Source organism: Haliotis asinina, chromosome 2 (assembly GCF_037392515.1).
Source record: "Haliotis asinina isolate JCU_RB_2024 chromosome 2, JCU_Hal_asi_v2, whole genome shotgun sequence".
Taxonomy (NCBI): Eukaryota; Metazoa; Mollusca; class Gastropoda; order Lepetellida; family Haliotidae; genus Haliotis; species Haliotis asinina.
The window spans coordinates 93,216,139-93,242,681 of NC_090281.1; the positions used below are offsets into that span (position 1 = coordinate 93,216,139).

The following is a 26,543-nucleotide window of genomic DNA, read 5'->3' on the forward strand; positions in this document are numbered from 1 at the left end:
GAAGAAGTAGTTTCTTTCTCTAGAACTCTGTAACAGTGTCTTCTTTCTTCTGTAGAGATCACTGTTCTAGAAAATATATTACCTTGCTTAGTAAATGCTTCTATAGTTAAAGGAAGGACAAAGATGAATATTTTCTGAAAGTGAAAGTATATAATGACTGTAACATGTGTTATTATCAGCACTAGTTTGCTGTGTTTATAACATGTAAATAATGAGTGAGCGAGTGAGTGAGTATATCAATGCTGCTGTAAACAATAATCTAGTTATATCACACTGTGTCAGCTTGACCTGGGAAGAAAGCCTGGAGTGATGGTAGTCTCAGAGATTTACCATTTTGATGGAACTCATGAGTATGATAATGGTGCTGAGCGTGTTTGGTGTGAACCAAGATTCAGAACCATAGCCGTACATGTTACATCAGGTTTTGGTGTGCCCAAGGGATGCAGCTCCCTACAGTGACTTGCACCTGAGATAAGCGCCACCTATGCCAATATACTGAATGTTTGGTTTGTTAAGTAAGCTGAAGAATTAATTGATTGATGATAACAGAATTCAAACCTACAATGCAATGTCTCATATGTATACATGTATCCTGTAATTTCATCACACGTTTGATAATTAATTTCTTTTTTCTTATTTTCTGCTGTAATGCTTTTCCAACTTTGTGTAACATATATGATTTCATGTCTCAAAACTAGACCATCACAAAGTTCTTGTGAAAACCTATTACTGTTGGTGGTGGATGTATTTCTTAGTGGTATATACTCTGTGATGGTTTTGTTCCTGAGACTGTCGTGTCTGTGGAGAAATGATGTGATGTTGATGTGGTTGTCATGTGTTTATAGGTCCAAGGGATGGGGAAAAAGACAATGAGATACTTTCAAACTGTTCCTCTTTCTTGATAATTTCTTGACCTTGCCTTCCCCACCCACCTTCTTTGCCCCCTACATGTTCCCTTTCCTGACCCTCCCTGGTGCCCACCAAACCGACAGCAGCTACTCCTGCCCTCTTCCTCCCAAACTCTGGTGAAGAACAAAGACAATACATTCATAGACTACTCCCTCAGTTAGTACTCCTCTAATTATCAGTCTTACTGTCCAAGGTTTTGTAATAACCTTGACAACTGTCATAATTGTTTCCACTAAGAGGTTCAAGTGTTAAATATGTTGACAGTTAATGTGGACAAGCCAATGAACAGTCTACAGTGTTAACAGTGGTAAGAAACAGGGTTTCATAATTAACCAATCAGCATTAATTAAGCAGTCCACTGCCATTTCAGTTGCCATTGACAGCAAGCTGTTCAAAAAGACATCAGGGGGTAGTTTAGTTTACCATGTTTTCCAACACACATCTGGAACTGCAGTGCCAGGGTGTTTTTTCTTCCCCAAGTATGTAAACAAGAAGGGCAAGGGAACTGTGTGTTTAGATTACAACTCATGCTGTTGGTTGGTCCCCCAAAATACTCAGCTGCTTGTCCCAAACTGAACTCATTCTGCTCAGTGCCAGGAGAAAGCAGATGGCGACAACGTCTTGCCATACTTTGCTGTTAACATAAAATATCTAATATAGCACACAGATGTTCAGAGTAAAATATTGATTGAATGCAAAATGGAAAAATTATCACCCTGTTGCTTTAGAAAATTTGGGGTGAAAAAAATGCTTGTGTAGGCTAGAAACTAATTCTGTATTTCAAAAGATGAATTTGTGGCACTCAGCTACCCTGAAGGCAGTTGACGAATAACGTACGCGAATCAACATGCTGTGTGACTGATCATGATCAGGAATAGATCTTAGAAAAAGGGAGGGTTTTTGTACAGGCTAACGGTGAATGATTTGGCAGAGTTACCTCCCTTTCACAAGTTATGAATCACTTCAAGTCTTTTTTCACACCAGCACTGGTTTCCTTCAGTGTGAAATATTGGGGAATGATGAAGCAATGTGACCAGTCAGAAAAATTTTTCTGTTGCGTATGGAAATGGAAGAGTAAAAAATGGGAAATATTCTGAAAAAAAATCAGCAAATTTGCATTTGAAATGGAATTTTGCTGCTGATTTAAAATACTATTAAAACAGCTGAAGATTGATACAAAATGGCTATGGAGCTGACTTGGTTTGGGTAAAGATGAGATTTGTATAGTGTGATATGTGTGGTGGTGGGAATAAGGTGCTTTACACTGCATTTGTTTATCAATTTATTTCAAGGCTGTTTTGGTTATCTCAATTTGTATCATAGATATGATATCAGCTGTTTGAGTTGAGTCACAGACGGGGGTAATTGTGTTCCACACATCTCGTAGCACTCTGACGATGAGCATCACATCATTTCTGTTTAGACCAACTTGATCAGATGGGAAGTGTATCGTGTTCAGTATCACAAAATATACTAACTTCTGCATACAAAAATGGCTCCGATTTGACGCTTTGCCAACACACAATTCTGTATAATTTCACGCATAATTCAGTGTGTGTTCACATTATTCATTTTTTTCTCAGAATTCTGTGATGTGATTACATGAATCGAAGCAATTCTATCCTGATAAATGATGCAATGAATATTTGGTGTAACTGACTGAGGGTAATGAGAGCCAAAGAGCAATCTGATCAAGTCTGGAGAATGTAATGAATAAGACTGTGCAAGAAGTTGTCCATGTCAGATAAAAATCTTGAGAATGGGTAAAAAGTAACTGACATCAACAGATACCCATATCTTAACAATATGCAGTATGCAATTTCCTGAAAAATATGATGAATATTAACGTCCACGAAAAAAAGGGTAATCTTTCTCGTATCATTTGTTTTGGTTCAAAGTTGAATAAATTCTCTGGACATATTCACAATTTTGCATCAGAGCTTAAATTTATGGTTTGAGATATTATGTTTCAAAAGTGATTTTGGAAGATAAGAGCTCTTAGACAAGTCAAGTAAAAGTTTGGAGTAGCACTTAATTGGATTCTAGAATGTGAGTAGCGAAATGATGGCTGTCATCTTAACCTCTTGCACATGTCTTTCTGTTGTACAGCCTATTTCTGTATAAGTCTCTGTGTTAGTGTGCTTGCTTTCATCTGTGCACTCTTTCTGTTGCTTTCTCAGTTGACTGTGTTATGTCCAATTGCTCTGGTAACGGGGTGTGCATCCACGGCCAGTGTATGTGTTTCAAGGGCTATAGAGGGAATGCGTGTAGCGTACCCGACAAAATAAATGTGACGCAAATATGCGCTAAAGACTGCTCAAGCCATGGAGTATATGATGTGGAGACTCATCGCTGCATATGCGAGCGCCATTTCACAGGCGAGGACTGTGAAACAGGTAATGCATCTTGGGAAGGAATGCCATTTCAGTCGAATGTAATCATTCATAATCGGCTTTTGCCACCAGCTTCACCTGTAGCCTCTAACCCATTCCGTAGCACTAACGTTCAATTACTACTACCACTTGTAATGCAAGGAGGAGTCGTGATTAATAGCGTGGCAGTCAAAGAGGTGTCCACAATGCATCAAAACTGTCGGCCATTGCTACAAAACTGTCCCCAATTCACACTGTGTGGTTTGCCCATGCTTTGAACTTCCAACCCTCTCCTATCTACAATTGAACAAGACTGCAATGGAATTGCATTTGGGGAATTTAATTACACTGTGTTCTCTTTCATCCACCTTTAAGCTCATGTATCATGTGAGGGACCATAAATGACTTGCTACTATCATTGTTGATAAGTTGGATATGAACATTACAACACTCTAATCAGCATGACGCCAGCAAAACTCGTTTATGTTTCATTACATTTTGGGAGGTATAATTAATGTTCTTGTTGCTGCATGATTCTTGTGTTTTTTAACGTTAGTGGTCTTTTTGTTGTTGTTATGTTTTTTCACTTCCATTGCATGTAAATAAATGCCACTTGTCACATCAGACACTCACAAATGTTTAACAGAGCGCTAATTTTATTTGACATGTTGATAAGGGTTATTCTTTAGGGAATAATTGCAGGGCGTAGTTTCATTAATCCATTTAGATGCGTGGGATCAAGGGGAGATAACTGCTTGTCAGAGACAGATCACCCGAATGGTCAAGGGATTTGGAACTTGAGAACTTTTAACATAATCATTAGAGGTCACTTTCTTTTGACTGGATCACCCATCACTCCTAATGGGAACAGTAGACTGGTCCTAATGAATTAGTGGGTCAGTCAATGGGAGAGTGTCTTGGTTTTCATCATATTCTGTATGTTATATGATCATATATATTGTCTTTTGGTCTATGATTTTTATCAGTGTCTCCTCATGCATGTGTCATACTATTGATATGATCTCAATTCCATATGTGCATAGAATATGATTTTGGAAGATTTTATTAACTTTTTTTCTTTTATATGAAGAAGTCCTTTAAGTTACCACATCCTAAAAAATGAAACATTTTAATGAATTAAATCATTGCTAAATGCCATTTTCTGGTATTCTTTGGCAAGTAAGTTTTGCCACTGAAGCCATTTTAGTCATGGCAAAGAATATGTGTTCTGTCACAGCTTGGGGCATGGTTGCTATAACTCTGACTCAGGTTTGCCATCCATCCACACAATGAGAGCATTAGACATAAGGCATCGTGTCCTCATATTCTCTGTGTTTTGTTATCAAACAAGCCCTGAATGGCACATAAGTTGACTGTTTTTTGCACCACTACCATCCGTCTGTGGAAAATAAACATTGTACAACATGGAGCCTTGCTGAGTTAATTATCAGCTGTTGAAATTGATGATTGATCAATTATATCCCTTGTTGCTGGTATCCAGAAGGCTTGGTTTTCCTGGCACTGTGGGTAGCCCTTAGTACAACAAACAAGTATGGGTGTGATATACCAACCTATTTTCTAAAGGCTAACAAAGGTCAGAACACACTTGGAATGCTTGGAAGCTCGTTGGCTGATTTATTAATTTCAGCATGATTTTATCATTTTCATGATTTGATATTCATTATTTTGTGGTGAAGCATTTGTTTAATAATTTGTGTACTAAAACAGTTCATAATTTGTCATGTTTCTTCGTCATGGAAGTCGTTGCCAAGATTTTATGCATACAGTTGTAAATTAAAATACAAAATAAAATTAACTTTAAATCCTGTCTAAAAGCCAGCTATTAAGAGGTTTATCATGTTGGAAATACCATGAAATAGTTCTAATTCTGACTCTCTAACACCATCAAATTTGGTTTATAAAGCCTTACTGTTCCTATTAAATCTGAACTACAATCAAGATATTTTTCAGAGAAGATTGTGTACTAAATGAACTCCTGTCTGCTTGAGAGATGATATACAATTTCAGTTAAAGTAAATATTTCCTCTTCAATGAGTTAACATATTCGTAATTGATTTTCAATCAAAGCCACACTAGCTATTGAGAACCTGTTGTGAATCCTTCACCCTGACTGTCTCGATGATGGTTGAATGATGGTGCCTTACTCCTACGCAGCCTGCCTGTTACGTCTACTCAATACCTTAGCCGTTGTTGGGGCTGCTAGTTATCCATATTTACTTTTTGTTTTGCAGAAATTTGTCGACTTGAGTGCTTTCATGGCTTCTGCAAAAATCAACGATGTGAGTGCGACGAGGGTTTTACTGGTGCCCTCTGTGATCAGCTTAAATGTGACCATCGATGTGAATTGCACGGATACTGCAACAATGGAACCTGCACATGCCAAAATGGTTGGAATGGAAAGCACTGCACAATTGGTGAGAAGGGGGATAACTCTTTGGCAAGGGGAGATAATGTTGTTATTATTATTGGTCGATAAAATTTGAGAATGGATGCAATAAATTTAAGAGTTAAATGGTATAAAATATATTAATTTTTTCTTGTTATATTGATATGGGCTTTTGTCATTAGTTGACAAATGTGTACTTGAAAATTGAAATCTATGATTATACTGGACTTGTTAACATATTTTCTTATCATTGTTTCAAATTATCTGATCATTTCCATTTAATTTTCTTTGAGGTAATAAGCAAGTTAATTTGTTTAGCTAAACGATAAACTTTAATGCAATGCAGCATTTGTCAAAGAAGATACTGCAGAAATCAATGCAGTCAACATTGTTTAAAATAAACCAGAGACCAATGATTTTTGTTTATATAACTGTAGTTTAATATCCATAATTAAGACTGTAGGTCTTACGGTCAGTTCATTGTTAGTATGCTCATGTCATATATAGCTGACTGCATATAGAACTTGTGGGGGAAGGCAGTATTGAAGTAGGTTTTTGCTGATGTTTAAATCTCACCTCCTGTTGAGTTGACCTTTGTTTTGGCGAATGGCTTTGAGGTCATACAATAAAGGTAGCGATACGGGACCTTTTCTCCTGACATTTTGTAACTATTATGGGATATTATTCTCAGGCCACTCATAATTGCACACTTTGAATATAGACTGTGAAATTGATCCAATTACATGGAGATGAATGACAAAATGAACAACGGAATCGTGTCAGGCGGTCATGTGATAGGAAATTGATTTGTGCTGTTTTAATTGCGCTGTTATAAAACAGTTCCAGCTATTATTTACTGGGAAATGTTGCAGTGGGGTCTTACAGAATCGGAAATCTATGTTTTATGATGGGATTAAATTTTACATTTCTCTGCAAATGGGAAATAAGAGCAATGTTGCGGTCATAAAGAAAATATTGAGAATTCTATCCCTGCAGCCACAAACTAACGTAATAGCACTTACTCACTTGGGAAGTGACTCTTTTTGCATCTGGGTATTTACAATGAGGAGATTACTCCCAAGGAAACAGTACTGTGTGATTGAAATTTCAACCATTTATCTGATGTTGAATTGATTCTTAAGCTTTTTGACTGGCTGTACAAAGTATGAATAATTACATACAGAGGAAAGTGCTGGATATGTCTTGTATTACCCATCAGAAATTGCCTCAAGAAATGTATCAAGATGTGCAATATATAAGATGACAAAGTTGATTGCTTTAGTGAACACAGGGGAATAATAAAAGTTATTGCATCTCTTACATTATACCACTCAGCATTTCATAAGGACCACACCTTTTGATAAAAAGTTTTAACAGATGTTGACCTGTTATTTAAAGGAGTGGCAAAACTGTGGACTGTTAGTTTGAAGTAATGTAGTTCTTTAGTTTGTTAAATTGTATTTTGTACACATTTCAATACTTTGGAAGTGAGACTACAGAATCTCTTCCTGTAACTGAAGACTTGCTGAAATACTGCTGACGATTACAAATGTAATATGAAATGAAACTTTTTCATCAAATGTATTTTTAGTGGGTTTTTGAGTGAGATTAGCATTAATTTTTAAACATGAAAATGTACTTAATGGGATGAATGTAAAGATGAAACACTATATCACACAAACACAGAGTGCTCTGTTACTGTCATAAAACATAATGTGTTACATTTAAGGGACAAAAACTGTCCACATCATTGCATGAAACACTGATTTGATGAATTTAGGTATCAAAGGAAGATTTAAAAGAAGTGGCTTTGTTTGATGGGAGTGATTGGCAGGTGTCATCGTGTGACCATATATGGAAGCTGATCCAATAACTTGTCAATTACACTTGGCACGCCATTTACATTTCCCAATCTGTCCGGTTGAATGGGTTGGTATCATGAAGCCTTCGATGCATTCAGTTTTACTTTCAGTCCATTTAATCATGATATGCTGGCTAAAGACAAAAACGTTAAACTTGAAAGGGACAAAACAGCTTGAATTTATTGAATTATTTCACAGGAGTTAGGTATGTGTTTCATGAGGAGAGGTTCTTTGGAGTATCATTCTGGTAAAACCTGTGGGTAATGTGAAATTCATTGTGATTAGTGATCTGAGAAAAATCAAACTAGTAATTTTTAGCAATGTTGAATAGTTTTGTTGAGCCATTTTGCCCAGTAAGGGGAATTGTCCAGTATGGCTGGTCACTCAGTCTGTGTTGAAGTGCTGGCAGCAGCTATCAGTGAAATGCTATATTACAGAGAGAGGCTAAAGAACAAGTAGTTCTTCCATATGTCTCTACTCTGTCAAACTATCACAGATCAATCATAGTTCTGAATAATTAGGGGCATTGAGATATCAGAGTTGATAAGGCATTCGGGCTCGATTTCCCATACGGCTACAACATATGAAGCCCATTTCTCGCGTCCTCCTGCCACGATATCCTGGAATATTGCTAAAAGCAGAGGAAAACATCACACACTCACTCGAAATAGATGTTCTTAACTTCTTTTGACCAGGATATAAATTTCTGCCTCTATTTGTTCAAGATCAGAATGTGTTATGTTCTAACATGTGCTATTTCCTTGTGGGCAGGGTACTATGTAATATTGCTGACTCCAGCACAAAAACCAGGCTCGCTCACCAAACATCAAATAAATCATTTCATCCATTCTGATGTGGAACCCTATGCAAGTCACTGTAAAACTATTTGTATTAATTTGAAAATACTGAGATGCATTATTATTTCTAGGAATTATTTCATCTGAGATATGATATCGGAAGATAAATACTTTGATTAGGCAGTAGTTCGTGTTCTAGAGAATTATTTAACAGTTACGTCCTTTCAGAAACTTTCAAACAATGGGAATATTTGTTTTAATTAAAGAATGCTAATGTTTATTTAAAGCCTTCTGGCCAGATCTGACAAAGTGAATTACGTGTCCATTGGCATTCTTTCGTAGCTGCACAACAATTTACATTCCCATGAGAACCAATTTAAAAGCTTTTGTGTAAATTCTTAAATATTGTATTATCCTTTGTTAGAATGTTGGAACTCCATATGGAAAGTTATTCCTCTGGAGCATTGTTGTCATAATCACAGAGAAGCATTTGTTCATGAAAGGGAGACGATTACCACAGTGACCATGACACCAGCGTTCTGTTTCTCGGGTGCCATTCATATCAGTTTCAACATTTTATTGTATTAAAATATTATACTGACGAGAAGGATGCCATAATAATTAAAGGCCGTCTGTCCACCTTTTTTCATCGTTAGTTTCAATTAAGAAATTATCATTAGGCATTTTTAGGCAGATGGCCCATATTGCTTGGGCCGGCCCATCAATCAGAGAGTATTAGGGCAGTATTATGCAGAAAATATAATATGTTTTTGACATGGTGCTAGTCTGTCTGGGATTTTAGCCCTATCAGGTGGCAGACGCAGCCTTTGTAGAGACATTTTGAAAAATGTGTCCATTTGCTTCAATCGGATTGTATTCTGACACATGTAATTGTACAGTGAGGTGGTTGATAATGAGATTTGACTCATGTTAAGCATCATACTCATTATTCATGCAGTGTGTGATTATGTTCGAATATTATTTGGGGGTTACATTGCTGAAAGTCTTCATTAATTATGAACTATTGTTTTAAATCGATGTTTAGATATTTAATGTTTCAGTTTTATATAACAAATATGGAAAGTTGTATTTTGGGGTTTTTAACAATGCTCCTCTCCCCTACCTAAAAAAACAAACCAAAACAAAACAAAAACATTGGTGACCCGTAGAAAATTGTATTGAGTGTTGAACACATCATCAAAACTATTGCTTGAATTGACAGTCATCCATACTTGAAAATGCTCTATTAGTGGGCAAAAAAAGGTAATTATATTTTGACAAGGTTTAATGGGTATAATCTTTGAAAAAGAGTGTTTGTATTGTTCAGTGGTTCAGCCTATCTGCTTCTGTTGTGACGTGTCCATCTCAGGGGATATGGTGATAATATTCTCTGGAAGACAATCTCCAGCAGGTTATCTCTACATGAAACAATTTTCAGATAATTGTTAAATCATAGGAGTTCACTGAGTGCATGTTGAGTCCCATTCCATAGTGACCGATATAAGACTGAAGAAGTAAATTTGATAGCTGTTGTTGGAACAGATGAAGCTGAAAAATGCTTAACGGACGTATAAATGTGCTTTGTCTTTTGAAGGAAGATGTATAAGTGTCTGCAGTGTCCATTTGCCGATTACTCTCCTTATTCGACAGTGGTCCTGATCTCACTGATGTAATTTGATCGCAGCACTTTCACATTAACAGATTGATGTTAGGTTGGGTTTTTTTCACAAATCCCTTTTTTTTGTACAACAGACGGCTGCCCTGATGATTGTAGCAACCATGGCGATTGTAAAAGATTCCGAGAAGGATGGAATTGCACTTGCAGTGAAGGATGGAAGGGCTTGGCGTGCAACATTGCGAAGGAAACCAAATGCGACGATATGGCTGACAATGACAATGGTATGCAGTCACGTACATTACACACACTCTCGACAACAGACGGCCCACAATCCTCACTTTCGCTATGAATCACACACTTTGATTCTGCAACATTACACAAATCGCTTTCGTCTTGGTCATGCAGTGGCACGAGAAGCCAGGATTGTTTAATTAATTGATACGTTCCAATGACTAACTTGCTGTGCAGTCGTCACATGGTACTGGGTCGGACATGTTGTCATTGATGTCGTCATTGATGCCAGTCTATCTCACAGATTGTCTGTCAGAACTCTCTTTCTCCGAGACATGTTTGCAGATGGAGTCAACATGACTCAAAGGTGTATCAGTAATGAAAATGATAAGACGTCTGCTGCCATTTGGTTAAATTGGAAGAAAATCACGAACTTACGTTGAATACGATAAGTTAAGTACCAGTGGTCATTAATAAAACTGACCCAAGTCACATTTGAATTTTGCAGTTAGCGAGTAAATCATGTTTACTGTATATTTCTGTGTAACAGGGAGATTCTTGATGTGCAATGTCTGAGTCATGCTCCTAGTTATATGGTGGAGGGGTTTGCCAGGAATGGTTTTTATTTGATTACTAGTCACAAAAATGAAATATATAATGTATCAGACTGAGAAAAACTAATGTGTATAACAAATAGAACCAGTTTAGATTGCTTTATTTACCTCTAGGAGTGGTAGTCCACTATGTGAAGCTGTCGCCCTTGTACTGAAATCCTGGTTTGATTCTCCTTATTGTTACAGTATATTGGGCCAATATTGTGGTGTTTTATGCAGTATGCGGCTAAAATAACAGTAAAATAATTTTCCAAAACCATTTTTCTCTTGCAAATGTGAATATCTTTTTTGTAGGGTTAAGATGTTTTGCATTTTTTTTTTTTCCCCTTATAGATGGACTGTTGGATTGCCTAGACCCAGACTGTTGTTCAACTGCGTCCTGCAGTAATGACCAGTATTGCAAGGTGTCGCCAGATCCCAAGGATGTCCTCCTTAGCAAACAACCTCCTAGTACCACAGCATCCTTCTTTGACAAGATGCGTTTCCTCATTGAGGAAGACAGCGTACAGACACACGCCACTCGCAACGCCTTCAATGAAAGGTGAGGGTCGCTACCATATCTTAATTACTGTTACAACGATCAGGGTGAAACACTGTTGCTTTGTTAACTGCTGTTGAGACAAGTCTCGTCACAGAATCGGAGACTTGATTCAGACTCACAATTTCTCAAGTCAACTGCTGCACACAAAGCCTTCTAAGGTATGGCTGTATGACTTTGGTCCAGGGGGTAGTTAAGTGGTTGAAGCATTCACTCGTCATGCCGAGTGCCCGGGTTCAATTCCACGTGTGGGTACAATGTGTGAAGCCCATTTCTGGTGCCCCCCCAGTGTCATGTTGCTGGAATATTGCTAAAAGCAGTGTAAAACCATACTTCCTCGCTCACTTTATAACTTCACATGTGACATTTATATACTTCTGTGATGAACAACACCAGGTTACTTTCTGCTTTGATGTGGGTCCCTGGGTCTACAGTAATTAGGTGCATAGCAAGGGTCTTATTATTGGATAGACTCATGAAGGGCCCATAGTAGAATAGGCCTTCAGCATCCCATGCTTGCCGTAAAAGGAGACTGTGCTTGTCATAAGAGGCAACTAACGGGATCAGGTGATCAGGCTTGCTGACTTGGTTGATACATGTCATCAGTTCCCAATTGCACAGATCGATGCTCATGTTGTTGATCACTGGAGTGTCTGATCCAGACTCAATAATTTACAGACCACCGCCATATAGCTGGAGTGCAGCATAAAACAAAACTCACGCACTTTTATTGGAGATGGATGTAGATAGCTGAAAGCCATGGAAGGGTTGGATGCTTGCATTGTTTTTCATTTATTTGGTTCATAATGCACTCAGCCATAGTCCAGCTAAATGACAGCTGTGTTTAACTACTTGCATATGACAATCCAGTGTTTGACGTCATGAACATCCTAGTTCATTCGAGTTCTATCTTGCAACAAGCATGGATTGCTAAGAACACTTCTATCTCTGATCTTTGTGAGAGTTGTGTTACAATATGTTAGTGGAAGATAGAGACAGACTGGTGTCAAGTTGACCTCATGAATCTATTTGAAGTTTACTGATCTAAATATTATTTTTACTGTTGCTACACATTTCTTAACAGTGTAGATATTATTGGATTCACCGGATATCAGAAATCTTAGATTGAAAATTTAATATTATTACTTAGTTCACATGTGTTTGTTTTTCAACCTATATTTGTTGTGGTTAATTGATTTTGTGGATGGGTCTTTTTCAAACTGGAGCTTATGGACAATGGCTAGCAGTAGAGTTGGGTCAGAGATGAAGTAACGTAATGTGTGGAATAATTCACCACAGCGCCACATTTCAGAGGTTAATGTTGGCCATCTTGACAAAGGACAGAGTCGTTTTTTGTAACCCAAATTTCATAAGACCGCCCTAGATCCTCGTGACATCTCACCTCCTGAGAATAAGTGGCGATTACGTTGATATTTTTTTTCAACAAATTAAGTCAATTGTACCCACAACAAACGCTGCAGTTCAGCTTAATTTGAAAATATATGCATCATTTGTGCAGTTTTCTCTCTTTTTTATGAAATGAAACCAAATTAGAGGGTCCTTTACCAAATCACTTGCCTTGACATCGGTATGAGTCAGCTCAAGGTTGTCTCCCCTGAAAAAATCCCCCAAATGTAATTGATGTGCTGTCAAAGAGTCAGAGATTTTTTCACCAATATTTGAGTTCCAGACACTGGCACTGAGAACTACAACGACCTCAAGAAACATCAAACACTTGAGATGTCGATTTAGATATATTTAGACCCCACTATATAACTTCATGCCATCATATTGGGATTTTAATGTTAACCCTTTAGGGCAAAGGTATATTTTTTGGAGAAACACATATTTCTTTGTGAATGATAATATTAATAAAAAGTTTCATATTTGAATTTAGTTGTTGAAGACGTGGTGCTGGTTCTTCTTTTTGTTGTGTGTTGGGCTTGGTGAAATAATGTCAATTTTCAAAGAAGGTTGGAATTTCTGGGTTCAAATTTGAACACAGTTATAAAGAATTAAATCCAGTTAAACGTCATTCAGCAAGATCAGCGGTTGTGTTTCATGTCATAGTCATAATTTCTGCTCAGAGACAACCTGATGTTATTTTTTCTTTGATGGAAATTTATATTTTTTTAAAATTCCTAAGATGTGACGCTTCTTTTAAAAGTGTGAAAAGATATCTGTCAGATTTAAGACCATGTGGGCAAGTTTACTGCAAATTGTGACATTGAATTTTTCAAGATTGAATTGCTGTTATTAAATTTAATTTTCAGTTTTCTTCCCAGCCTGTGCTTGGGCTCAAGGGTTAAGCTCCTTCATTTCTCTGTGATCTGGTCTCAGTCGGCACGAGACAGCAGCACAGAAATGTTGAGGTCCCAAAGTTATCACATGACTCCCCACCCAAATGCCATCCCTAGATTTCAGCACATTGGCAAAACTCGACAGAAGTTCAATAATCCCTAATGTGTTAGATTTTGTGCCTGAATCAGACAATTACACTGATTTAATCTTCATTTAAAACATTCCTCCCATATCTGTTCTCTGTCGAGACTTTTCCCTCCATTTTTGGCGTTCCATCCCACATTCCCCAAAGTCAACGGAGACAGGTTTTACTCCAATAAGATTCCCGCTTTACCCTTTGGAGTCATAATGGTTTTGCGCAATCCCACAAGGTGGCTTATTTGGAAAAATTGTTTCATTGTTCCAACTGAATGATGGCAATTTTGAAATTACTGCCACTTTCTTTGTTCGACCTTTTTAAACCTTTTTCATTCTCTCGACAAGATAGGCCATTTATGAGGATTACCAGATTTCAAACTTAACTCTTCCATAATTGTTAATCACCATTCTCATGCCATAGACAAGCTGTTTTCGAATCTGAATCTCATTAAGTTCATTGTCGCCAGAAATGTAAAATCATAAAGAGAAAAAAAAGCGACAAATGTGTTTAAGCAAAACAAATGAGAAATTAGAATTACCATGTTCACTAGAACAATGAAAGACAAAAGCAGGTCACTTGGTGTTGCTAGAAGTGGCTGACAAACAATAGGCAATGTTTTCATATTGCATCTGTGTTAAGGCAGGTTTCAATTAAACTTTGTGATGCTATCTGCTAAGTGGAAAAGCATGTTAATGTCTTCAGAACATGACCTTCGATAATTGCAATATTCCACACCTGGGATTCACCTCCACTCTGTCCCAGGTTTTCGTATTGGTTTGGTGAACATTATCTCAAAATTGCTGTTTAGCCATTTAAAATGGAAACTGACAGATCAGTGTAACCTGAGGTTGTAATGGATGTTCCATTTTACTGATAGTTGCCACCATGGTGATAACACAATTGATATCACAAAATCTCTGCATAGGCTGTATCATATTGCATACACTATTTGATTTTAACAAAGAAATGTGGTCCAGTGTTGGCCTTCATATTTGTCACAGTTCAGATGATGAGGTGCTCATGTCATATTGTCTAGGGTTACTGTGTCATCACTCATGGTTATGGACTCTACAGGAAAATACTGGCGCCAGTGTAACAGGACTAATTTTGGTGAAATCTTCTGCCATGAATAATTCTGGAGGGAATTTCTTAGACCAGCTGAGGAAATAGCTTGGAATTCTTTTGATGCCAAAATTTGTTTCAGTTGGACTTTACATTAAACTTTTGACTGGTGCACAATAACATGGTAGCTGGTTTCATGTAACTGGAGACTTCAGGCTTTGATGATATGTCCCTGGGCAGAGTTCACTGACACACCATGCATATCACCTCAGGAGGATCTTCAGTGTCCCCGACTTGTGTCCCCGACTTGTGTCCTCTCAGACTGCAGTATCCTGGGATTATCTCCTATGGGTTTTCCAGTATCTTATGCTGGTTGTTAGGGTTTCTTGGATTCTGTGTTTGTCTCTGAAATTACTTGTGACTTAGTTGACTCATCAAAATATCCCAATTATATGGATAGATAATTGTTATGTTGATCACTGGATTATGAAGTCCAAACAAAACTGAAGTTTCCTGTTTGTGATCTCAGTATCTTGTTCATTTCGTATTGGTTTCTAGTATCCGTGTTTTCAGTGTCTAGTGATTGACACAAGAGGTCTCTACTATTCTAGTATCCTGTCCTTTCTGTGTCTAGTGCTTGAAACCAGAGGTCTCTAGTATCCTGTCTTTTCAGTGTCTAGTGATTGACACAAGAGGTCTCTACTATTCTAGTATCCTGTCCTTTCTGTGTCTAGTGATTGAAACCAGAGGTCTCTAGTATCCCATGCTGGTGTTGCTTGAGTCTCCACTGCTTGTCAAGGGGGACATATGCTCAGTGGATAGGGTTGATCTCACTGCTGTACTCACTGCTTTCTGTTAACTAACCTCTGGTTCAATTGCTGAGCAATTTAGTGTCCACTGAAATGTCATTACATACTTTATAAAATGTATTAGTTTTAGGGTTTGGAGGGCAAAACACTTAGCAGACAGTACTTGAAGAAAGAGCCCCCAAAAGATTCATGATCCTTTAACTGTTTTTGCTGTGTACATATTTATTACATTCCTTCATATGTTAATTTGGTTTATTTCAAAACACACAAATCATTTCTAAAGTGTGAACATAGTTCGAGAAGGAAGGTATTTTCGAAGAAGCAGAGGAGCAAGTTTTGAGGCTAATTGCCAAGATTTAAGAGAAGAGAATTGGGTGCAGTTGGGAGTTCTGTTTCCTTCAACAACTTTCTGCCTGACTTGAACTCGCATTCCATATCTTTCTCTTACCAGAAGAGTTTTTTTCACCAATCTTTCTTGCATTGTTAGTCTGTAAGACTTCCACTTTGTACACATGCCAGGAGCATTTCAAGTGTCAAAGCATCCCCTGCTTTCTGTCTTCCGTGTAAACTAAGAAAGCTTTTTAGGAGGGGCCCTGTTAATCCCAGCGATATATTATACTTTTCTTACTGTTACCTGGCAACTTTTTCGAAATATGCAGACGTCAGGTAAAGGAAGCCAGAACGCTTGTTCTGAAACAACTGTTCTCAAAACAGTTCTTAGTGTTTGTGTTGTCAGTATTACATACAGACTCACTTGCAGGCACACATGCAGAACACTTGGTACAGTTTGGAGTTAGGCTGCTCAGTATGCACTGTTTGTAATTGTCAATATCATTTACTGTTTACATTTCACTTGTGTCATTTCCCAGCGAGAATCATTTTCTGCTTCTCTCGTCTGTTGGTGCAAAAGTCACATTGTTATACCGTCATTTAAAAATGGGGACATTGATTAGCATCTTCTTCATGCATCTGTCTGTGGTACGTTTTTCATCACGAGTAGAACCTAAGTGTTCGGTAGCTATTTTAAAACTTGCTATGCAGATCAGGCTGGTGGTGAAGTAATTCAGTTGTTACAAAATCAACCTTTCTGTGTTGTGAATATATTAACTCTCAGTCTCTGAATGTATATGATTTTTATAGAAACATATAATTCCATTTATACTGAAAAGGAGCGCTATTGATATTCAGTCCTGAAACTGATGAAATCTAAACTTTCTCCTCTTCGAGGTTCAGAAGAAAGGGTTGAGTTAGAAGGGAAAGCGATGTGGTTCAGGGATTGAGCAATGTACTATGTACACAACTACCTTGACCAAACTGACCGGTTTCGACTATATCCAAGACCTGACTACTCAGATCTGAACCTGTAACATAGGTGCTATTGAACCCACCTCACCACCCATCATACAAGTTTTAACACTTCTATTCTTTTAAGTGCAGTAACCTGACATGTCACACACATGAAAATGATAAAGAAAATTCCAATCAGATTTGCACAGATTGTACCTCATCATGATCTATAAAACAATGCGAGAATGTTGAATAACATGTCATATCATTTTTCCTATTCAAACGTCCATAGGTTAAGGATAAGGTCCCTTTGGCTAGTAATTTACGTTGTATTCTTAACAAGTAACCCTGATTATTCCTTCAGTGGTCTTAGACTTGTTCTTATGACAGGTTCTCGTCATAGTCCCCTGCGACGCAATTAAGAAACGTTTCCCAAATCGTTCCCATTACTTCAAAGCTATGGATGAAGTCCGCAAGCTATTGTGTTATTCCAGTCTCCTTGGAGTTTTGTTAAATCTCTTGCAACGTGCAATCTAATATCTGTCAATGTAATTACCCCAAAAACCCACATCCTCTGCACAGGATGAAAGTGGGATTGTCCTTCTGTTCGCTGCAGCTTGGTATCTGTCAAAATTTAAACATATTATCTCAGTGTACATAGTATCACCTTTGTGAAAAGAAAACTTGAAAGGTCCTATCTGGGTTTTGATCTGTGGAAATTGATTTTGATCATAATAGGAAAAAGTCTGATACTTCAGACCTTAAACTGAATTTGGATGGAAAATTAAATCAGATTATGTTTGGCCCGATTGGATAGGTGAAACATGGCTTATCTTTGAACTTGTCTGTTTTCTTTACGGATGAAGTTGGTGTAATTCATGTGATATTTGGTTTTTAACCCTGCCTGAAACATACTGGTGCAAAGTTGGTTGTGTTTGCTGTTATCGTTATCTGTGAAATCAGTGGACCGCCCAAGTCGGTGTAGGAGATTACATGTGTTTATAAATTTGTGCCATGGGCAGCTTGCTAACTATCACATATTTTCACACGAACTGAGTGTTCCTAGATCTTGTTTCAGTGTTACCAGGTTCACCTTCTTCATGTTGTGTGTTGTTCTTCACTGAGTTCACTGTGTCCTCAGATCATGCGGTCATGTAACACAATCGGAAAGCAACGGGGATTTGCAGAATGTTAAAACATAGTTGTCATGGAAATAACCAGTTGACCTTCATTGATTGTCATATTTACTGCTTGATGATGTAAAGAAGATTTATGTTGATTTTGGACTTGTACCAACATCTGTGTGATTTTGGTTTTCAGTCTTGTGATAGAAATATTATTCAGGACAATTGTATTGATAACTAAGTAGGAATATGATCATGCGACACAGGCAGAATTTAGTTTTGTCATGAACGTCAATGCAAGGGAGATAATCCATATTTTTCTGTCTCTTCAGTGTTTGCATTGTTAGTTGTCAGCTGGCTCTTTACATGGGTTCCATCTCTTTGTTTGTGATATATTATTTGTATTATTTATGTTTGGATATTGGTTTTGCATTTAATGTATATATGTGACAGAAATGTTATTTTGAGAATGTTGTTTTGTTTTAGCCAAGTGTCGGTAATCCGTGGAAGAGTGACCACTAAAGATGGAACACCACTGATTGGAGTTAAGGTTGAAATTGTTGCACAGCCTCTTTATGGGTTCACCCTCACAAGAAAGGAAGGCGTGTAAGTTTGTGTGTTCATACTCAGCATCATTCCTGTCATGTGACGTTATTCTGTAAATATACAAAGTGGAGCTGACAATTCCATGGTTTGTTTATGCATTGTTGGGTTTCAATGTGGTTCTGTCAATAAAGTGACTGAGTCTGATGATCAAACCCACATTGTCACCTTTTAGGACCCATATTATTTTGATGAGAATACAGAAATCTGATCTAGGCTGGAGTGGAGCCATATTTGCTGATCCAACTCATTCAGCTCATGGGATTCGTGCAACATTCTATTTCAAGGTGTATCTCTTTCTTTGCAGATTTGACATCCTTGTTAATGGTGGCGGTTCAGTTGAGCTTGAGTTCATCAGACAGCCATTTGTGACCAAGTCTGCAAGTGTTCTGACTCCATGGAACCAGATCATCACCATGGATACCGTCATCATGACGCTTTCCAAAGAGGAGCCTGATCATTTGTTCCCCGAGGACTGCAGCACGGAGCACCAGCACTACCTCCTGAAACCTGTGGTTCTGTCCACCTGGCAACACACACAGCTGGGAGCCTGCCCAGAGAAAAGCACCATCATTCCAGAATCACAGGTGGGTGAAAGCAGGACTATCTGAAAATCATATGTTCAATCATTGTCAATTCTTAGCTGTGGACTGTTGATGTCCTACATGTGACAGACTTACTCTTCCACAAAAAGTCCCTCCTGTCTAACATCTGATTCATATGTTCTTCACAGACAGTCAGTACTTTCCAACAGATAGCTGACTCACCTTACATTCAAGTCCCTCCTTTACAAAAAATGTCCAACTTACATTGCAGGTCCTTCAAGAGAGCCTTGATCTACCTGGAACCAAAGTGCACCTGGTGTACCACAGCAGCGAGTCCTTGGGGTACATGTCTCTCATCCTGATCCAGATGACCCCCACCACCATCCCAGAAAACCTCTCCCTCGTCCACCTTAGGGTGTCTGTTGAAGGTGTGGTCTTGGAGAAAACCTTCGAGGCTGATCCTCTTCTCAAGTACACCTTCTCCTGGAACAGACGGAATGCATTCAACCAGAAGGTCTATGGGATAGTGACGGCTAGAGGTGAGTGTACTTTCCATCAATTGGGTTGTGGCTCGGCCATTAGTTTGCTTGGATGTGACCTTACTATTTACGTATAGGAGAAAACATGTCTATGAGGTTTTGGTGGTTTTGGTAGACAATGTAAAACCGGAAAGGGAGGGATTTCCACACCCTGTTTTACATTGTCTACCAAAACCGAGCAGGAGTGTTTTCTCTATCATATATACCGTCAACGATGGGTAATTACAGTGTAGATGATCATTTAATGAAGCTACATAACAATAACTGAAGCGTGCGTAAAAACAATTTCATGACAGTAACTATAAGTAGATAATTTAACCCCAACACCCTCGTCGGTCCGGTGGCCATGCAGTAGAGAGTCTGCCTGCAGATGAGAGAATTGCAGCACCAATCCCGCTTCCAAAAACCTTTGTATTGTGAGTTTAATCTTGAAAGATATTTTTCAGTTGATTTCAAACACTCATGTATAATTTGAATGTTGATGTTCATATAAAGTTTGGAAAAGTAAACCCTGGGAAGCGTTCTTACTAACGAAAAGTAAAACCTGGGAAGCGGTGTTACTTACGAAATGTAAAACCTGTCCCGCCAAAACAAAAACCTCAAATGCAGTTATTCTGGCTAAACAAGAAATGACCTAGTATATAGTGAGAAGCACGCTTTAGGTTTATGTAAGCTGGTAATGTAACTGGTATTCTCAGCATAGCCTTATGACTCACCTTTGTCTTTGTATTTCAGTGTATGTTGGTTATCAGTATCAGGAATGTGAGTACATCTTCTGGGAGACTAGGAGCACCACGGTCAATGGGTTTGACCTGACCTCCTCAGAAATCGGTGGCTGGAACCTTGACATCCACCACACTTATAATTTCCAAGAGGGTATCCTCCACAAGGGTGACGGCACCAACATCTACCTCAAGGAGAAACCCAAACGCATCATCAACATCCTCGGTAATGGCAACCGACGCAACCTGTATTGTGATGCCTGCAACGGCAAAGCTCAGGAGAACCGACTTCTGGCACCAGTGGCGCTGGCAAGTGGGCTGGATGGTAGTCTGTATGTGGGAGATTACAACTTCATACGGAAGCTATCACCAGACCGAGAGGAGATTGCCAGCATACTGGAGATGAGGTAAGTTTGTATTGGAAGTCACCGAATATGGCCATGCCTAGGCCTGATGCTGTCAGAAGATGACCAGGGCTTGGTTTCATAGCAGAATAACATTCCCTTTATTTACTTTGATGTAAACTGCTTAACATAGTTGTTTCCCTGATTCTGTCTTTCTGTGATTCACATTTTCCTGAACCATGGTGTCTGAATGTTCCTCCAGCACACAGTCAGTTCCCTACAAGTTCTACATGACTGTGAGTCCTGTGGATGGACGTCTGTACATCTCAGACTTCATGAGCCATAAGGTGATCCGAGTGAAGACCATGGGTCCAGTGCGTGACCTCAAGGACAACCTGGAAGCTGTGGCCGGCAATGGGGAGGAATGCACCCCTGGTGAGGCCGACCTCTGTGGTGACGGTCAGATGGCCATACAGGCCCGGCTCAGACATCCTAAAGGTAAAACACCAGCTTTAGCTATATTTGAGACATGATCATATGATTGGTTAACAAATAAGAAGATAATGAGGCTCATTGTCTTGAATAATGATGTCATCCTGCCTCCAGGTGTATATCACAAGACAAATCTCTTCCTTGCCTTTTCACCATTATTTAGTCAGAATATTGCTGCCTTGGCATTTAAATTACTCAAGCAACAAAATTTGTACCATCGTGATAGTCATGAAGTTGTTTTCTTTGAAGATTTTGTTGTGGCATGTGGAAGTTCGTGCTTACTGAGTATTTTTCTGTTTTAGGTATTGCCATCAACAAGGAAGGGGTTATCTATGTTGCCGATGGCCCCAATATTCGGAAGATAACGGCTGATGGCTACATCACCACCTTAATTGGCACCCAGGAGCAACTGAGGGAATGGACACCCATGCCTTGTGATGACATTCTGTCTGCAGAGAGGGTATATCTATACACAGCAATTTATACTGTATATACTTTCATAATGTTTGATTTATTTCTGGACTTAAGAATTGAAAAAAATAATCTCTTTTTTAATTTATTAATTTCTTTTCATAGTTACATTTTTGGGGAGACTAGATTTATAACTAATCTGTGGTCTAAACTTGATGCTTCCCAATGTTTCAGGTTAGTCTGCGATGGCCAACAGCTCTTGCAATTGACCCACTGGATGACACCCTGCACATTCTTGATCACAGCATTGTGTTGAAACTGACCAAGGACTACAAACTAGTCACAGTGGCCGGTCGTCCAGCCTACTGCCCTCCTCGGCAAACAAACTTCTTTCCGGCTGGTGTCTTATCTGATGATGAACAAGCAACAAGTATAGCTGATCACGTGACTCTTGTGTCACCAGAGTCCATCACCTTTTCACCACATGGCGACCTCTACATTGTTGAGAGTGACACACATCATATCAACCGGGTACGTGTTGTCACAACTGATGGATTGATACATCACTTTGCTGGAGCAAAATCTAAGTGTGATTGCCAGAAGAAGACCTGTCCATGTTATGTGATGAAAGAACGTCTTGCCGCCCAGGCTCTGTTCAACACACCCAAATCCATCACTGTGACTCCAGACGGCATCATGCACATTGCTGACATGGGAAATCTCCGTGTTTTCTCCATTGTGTCTGAGCTTCCTGAACGCAGTGTGAATCAACAGTATGAAGTTGTCTCCCCAGAAACCCAGGAAATCTTCATCTTCAACCGCTACGGCCAACACCAGCACACCATCAGCATTATGACCAATCAGTACATGTACAACTTCACCTACAACGTTAACTCATTCTACGGCAAGGTAAAATCTGTAATTGACAGTGCGGGCAACAGTCTGATAATTGTCCGTGGGTATGACACACATGCTAAAGAAATCATCACCCCAAATAATGCCAAGTGTGAACTCTTGATGGACAACGAACGCCACCTCTATCGCTTCACGGCCCCAAACAACATGACAGCCACCTTCACCTACATGATGAGCACAGATCTCTTGGAATCAAAACACACTTCCGATGGCCAGACCTTCAAATACGAGTACGATGATATGGGTCGACTTCTCACCATAAGCCAACCAACAGGGGAGATAACTCGTCTGCACACCGACGTGAACACAACAGGTTCCATTGTTCATGTCACTACAGATAGCAGTGATGTGGTTGCTATGGCGACCTATGGGAGCGTGCAATCTGTCATGCATGGCAAGTGCTTGCATTCCACCTATGATATACACAAATAAACAGCAGTTGCTGGCTACCAATAGGATGACAGTGCTCAATCTCATCATACATTTTCACGAACAATTTCAGAAAGCGAGATCTCTGTAAAAGGGACATTGTTACAAATTCAACACTTTCACAAATGGCATATTTCTTGTTTTTGTTTTATTTGTTTGCTTGGTTTTTTTGTCCAAATTTCAAATAATTGTATTAGAGAGGGTATCATAACTTCACATTTAGAATAGTCCTTATAATTAGATGTCATATAACATGTTGGAGACACATGTCTGATCTACTCAAAACTATAATCATGAAAGTATATATCCACATTAAATTGATTTCATGGTGAAAAACTAAGTGATTTTAAGAGTTTTGAAAAGAGTTCAATCTGCAAGATCCTAGATTGAGCACTGTCCAACCTTCCCCACAACTAATTACAGTCATCAGTATCACACATAAATGATTTGAACCTATCTGAACTATTCCCAAGATTCATGTGAGGAAAGCTACATGATATGTTTTATAATGACAATGTATAAATCCCATCTCATTATTCTAGGAAATGAAGATGGCAAACACTCCAGGTTGTGGGGTAAAGGTTTAGATTAGCAAAATATGATTTTGCTGTAAACTTTTGTTTTATTTTAATAGAAAATGTTTGATTTCTATTAAAACTTGTATAATCAGTAGACAACACAGAAACCTATTTTGACCATTTTGATGTTTTCTCAAATTTTAAAATTATGTCTGTTTTTCTTATTCTAACTACTTATGGTGTGCATGCCTTCTGAATATCACCCACCAAAGCTTACAAATTGTAACAATCTTTGAACTCTGAATGACAGTATAGTCTGCATCTTCCTAGTCAGTCTCGCACTGTCACTCTGTACTGCGACTTGTTTCTTGTTTCAATTCTTGTTTCACAAAGCTCAGTTTCAATATTCAATTAGCTGATGAGATTTCTATAGTATGAATAATAATCGTGGACAACTGATGATTAATATTTTATCAACATGATATAATCTGCAAATGTTGTCATGTCCATTCATGCATCCCTGCTTGATGTTTATATCTGTTACATATGGGTACACCACTTGCATTGTAGTTGTTAAATATGGGTAAATACTTACGTTTTATATTTGTTATGTGAATTGGTATATAACTTGTTCTGTTATCAGGCTTTGATCAACCTGCATCTCAACTCTTTTTGCATGCTTTCTATTTTAAATATTGAGTGTCTGTTCCCATTTTATCCATAAAAATTTGGTTTCTGTTTAGTGAGAGGTACTCACTCACAATTAGTAATTGTTTATACTGTCAGCTGATTGCTGTAAAGTGCACATTTAGAAATTTATATGAGCTTTGTGGAACATAAGCTGAATGATACAGTGCAGCATGTAGCATGATTGGTTCTCAAGCATCAATCTGTTGTCCTCCATTTCAGCTCATATAGAGCCTTGTAGTCGTAGAGCATTTTTGCCATATATTCTCTGCAAATTTCACTGCATGCCCCAAACTGGTCACTCTCTACACATTCCACAGGTTCTTTAGTTTCATTCTTAAAGACAAGCTAAGATGTTTCTATTTAGTTTGATTTGTTATAAATATTCACTCATGCCCAAAACTCTCACTGAATAACGTGTATGTTTCTAAGCATGAGCAAAGCCTTCTACTGCCTGTTGCGTTTAGTTGATAAGAGAAGATTTATTTTTGAGTTACCTCCTCTTGTATCACTGTTCCACCTCTAGGGCGTGAATGTATCTCCCTCTACAGAAGTGTTAGCACTGCCTTAAGTCAGATAGCGCGACGTAGTTATGGCCGAAATCTACGTGGCTTCTCTCACGCCCTCTCTCGTCAAGTCTATGTTGTGCATTTGTTTTCTTTTCGCTAAAAACTACAACAGGCTGCTGTTGATCTCTCCTCTTAAAAACCTAATTGTGTCTGAGGATTGTCAAAACTCACATTGTAGAACACTATTTTTTTTAATGATGTCCTCACACGATGTCCTGTTTTAGTAAAACCAGGTTTGGATTTTTCAGGATCAACCCAGACCAAAGTGACATACCTGCCTGGAGGAGCTGTTGTGGTGCTGTTCCCTAGCAACCTGACTGTTGCTATAGAAACTGGAGGGCATCCAATCATGGAGAATGAGCATCGCATGCATTACAAACGGAAGGTGATCATACCGGGGGCGTACATTCACCGGCTGGAATGGCGCTTCTATTTACGTCGCAAGGGTAGGAGTCGGCAGAGTCGAATCATCGAAAAGATTGGTCAACGATTGAGGGTAGGATCCCCGTTTTCACGGCATGCGCACATGCATGATTGGCATGAGGATGGAATCAAGGAAAAAGCTCTCTTGGTATGTTTTTACATCTCGTGCGTAATCATTAACACACAGAATCAACAGTGATAACCTTTTACCTCTGTACCATTTCTAGATATTTTGTTTTATGTTTTGTAACATCATTTTTCTACTTTAAATTGTTCATTAATTATTATTTTTATTGGTATTACAGAAATGCCCTTTCACAATTTCTATAAATGATTTTTTTTAATTAATTTTATTAAGTTTGACAGTTTATTAAGTTAGTGTTAATGGTATGAGTTCAGACAAGACAAGACCTTGTGATTTCGATGTCATTTTGCCAATTTGTTTATATAATAATTATGTGGGATTTTTGGTATTATCACTGTTGGTACTGAGTGTTCTATTTTCTGGTGCACAAGCAAATTGCTGTGTATGGCAACTGTGCCATCGGGCTTGAACACCAGAAAATTGAGTCCTTTGCTGCAGGTTGCACTCTTTCCCCCCCTATCTGTCAATGGTAGCTTCCACACAATGGAACAGTCCATAGCTGTATATGGTTGTGAAAGAGTTGTACAGTAATAAAAAATGATAAATCTGTCGATAACATAGCCTTGACTAACTCTCCTTGCCTTTAGCCTTTCTTTGTCATAATCCAAAATTTCCTATTCCTGTAACTCAGTGACCCAACTATCTCCTAAAGGAGATTGGTCTGTGCATTGGCAAGGACATCAGATGTATACGTGGCTATGTTACAGACAGATTACAGGGTGATATATCTGATATCGTCTGATTCAGTCTATTGTGCTTTGGTTGACAACGTCAGTCTGTGTTGAAATTTCTGATTGGATGTTTAGTGTTGTTTTCCCGCGCATATTGTCTCCGTGACACAGGCTTCATGTATGTTGCCATGGTAACTGTAGTATTGTAGTTCCAAATCGCAACCCTGTTTCTAACAGTTTTTGGAACCTCATATGCTTGAGATGTTGATTTTGAAAAAGAAGCTGGCGATATTGTGCCTGTTTTCCTCAGGGATCTATAGACAGCTGTGTGAGAGCTATGTCTGTTGAAACCCTCACTGTGGAAAATCTCAACCTGCAAGTTGTTTTTGTTAAGTTTTGTGAAGTATGTGGGCTTTGTAACTGTTGGTGGTAAAACATGTTTGACTTCAACGTGTGAAAA

At 38.5% G+C, this 26,543-nt stretch overlaps 1 protein-coding gene across 10 annotated transcripts in view; it reads left to right on the top strand.

Moving 5' to 3' along the window:
* The window catches only part of LOC137274609 (teneurin-m-like), a 303,728-nt gene that overhangs the window by 268,242 nt on the left and 8,943 nt on the right, over positions 1-26,543 (top strand). For 7 of the 10 annotated variants that reach the window (XM_067807895.1, XM_067807889.1, XM_067807896.1 and 4 more), the window contains 12 exons: positions 3,090-3,305; positions 5,534-5,716; positions 10,100-10,246; positions 11,144-11,351; positions 18,557-18,676; positions 18,981-19,260; positions 19,490-19,757; positions 20,493-20,886; positions 21,086-21,321; positions 21,618-21,775; positions 21,961-23,035; positions 25,093-25,415. In XM_067807895.1, coding sequence (XP_067663996.1) covers positions 3,090-3,305; positions 5,534-5,716; positions 10,100-10,246; positions 11,144-11,351; positions 18,557-18,676; positions 18,981-19,260; positions 19,490-19,757; positions 20,493-20,886; positions 21,086-21,321; positions 21,618-21,775; positions 21,961-23,035; positions 25,093-25,415 — 3,608 coding nt within the window. The remainder of the gene's footprint in view (positions 1-3,089; positions 3,306-5,533; positions 5,717-10,099; positions 10,247-11,143; positions 11,352-18,556; positions 18,677-18,980; positions 19,261-19,489; positions 19,758-20,492; positions 20,887-21,085; positions 21,322-21,617; positions 21,776-21,960; positions 23,036-25,092; positions 25,416-26,543) is intronic. The other 3 variants (XM_067807897.1, XM_067807898.1, XM_067807899.1) reach the window with 3 other exon arrangements.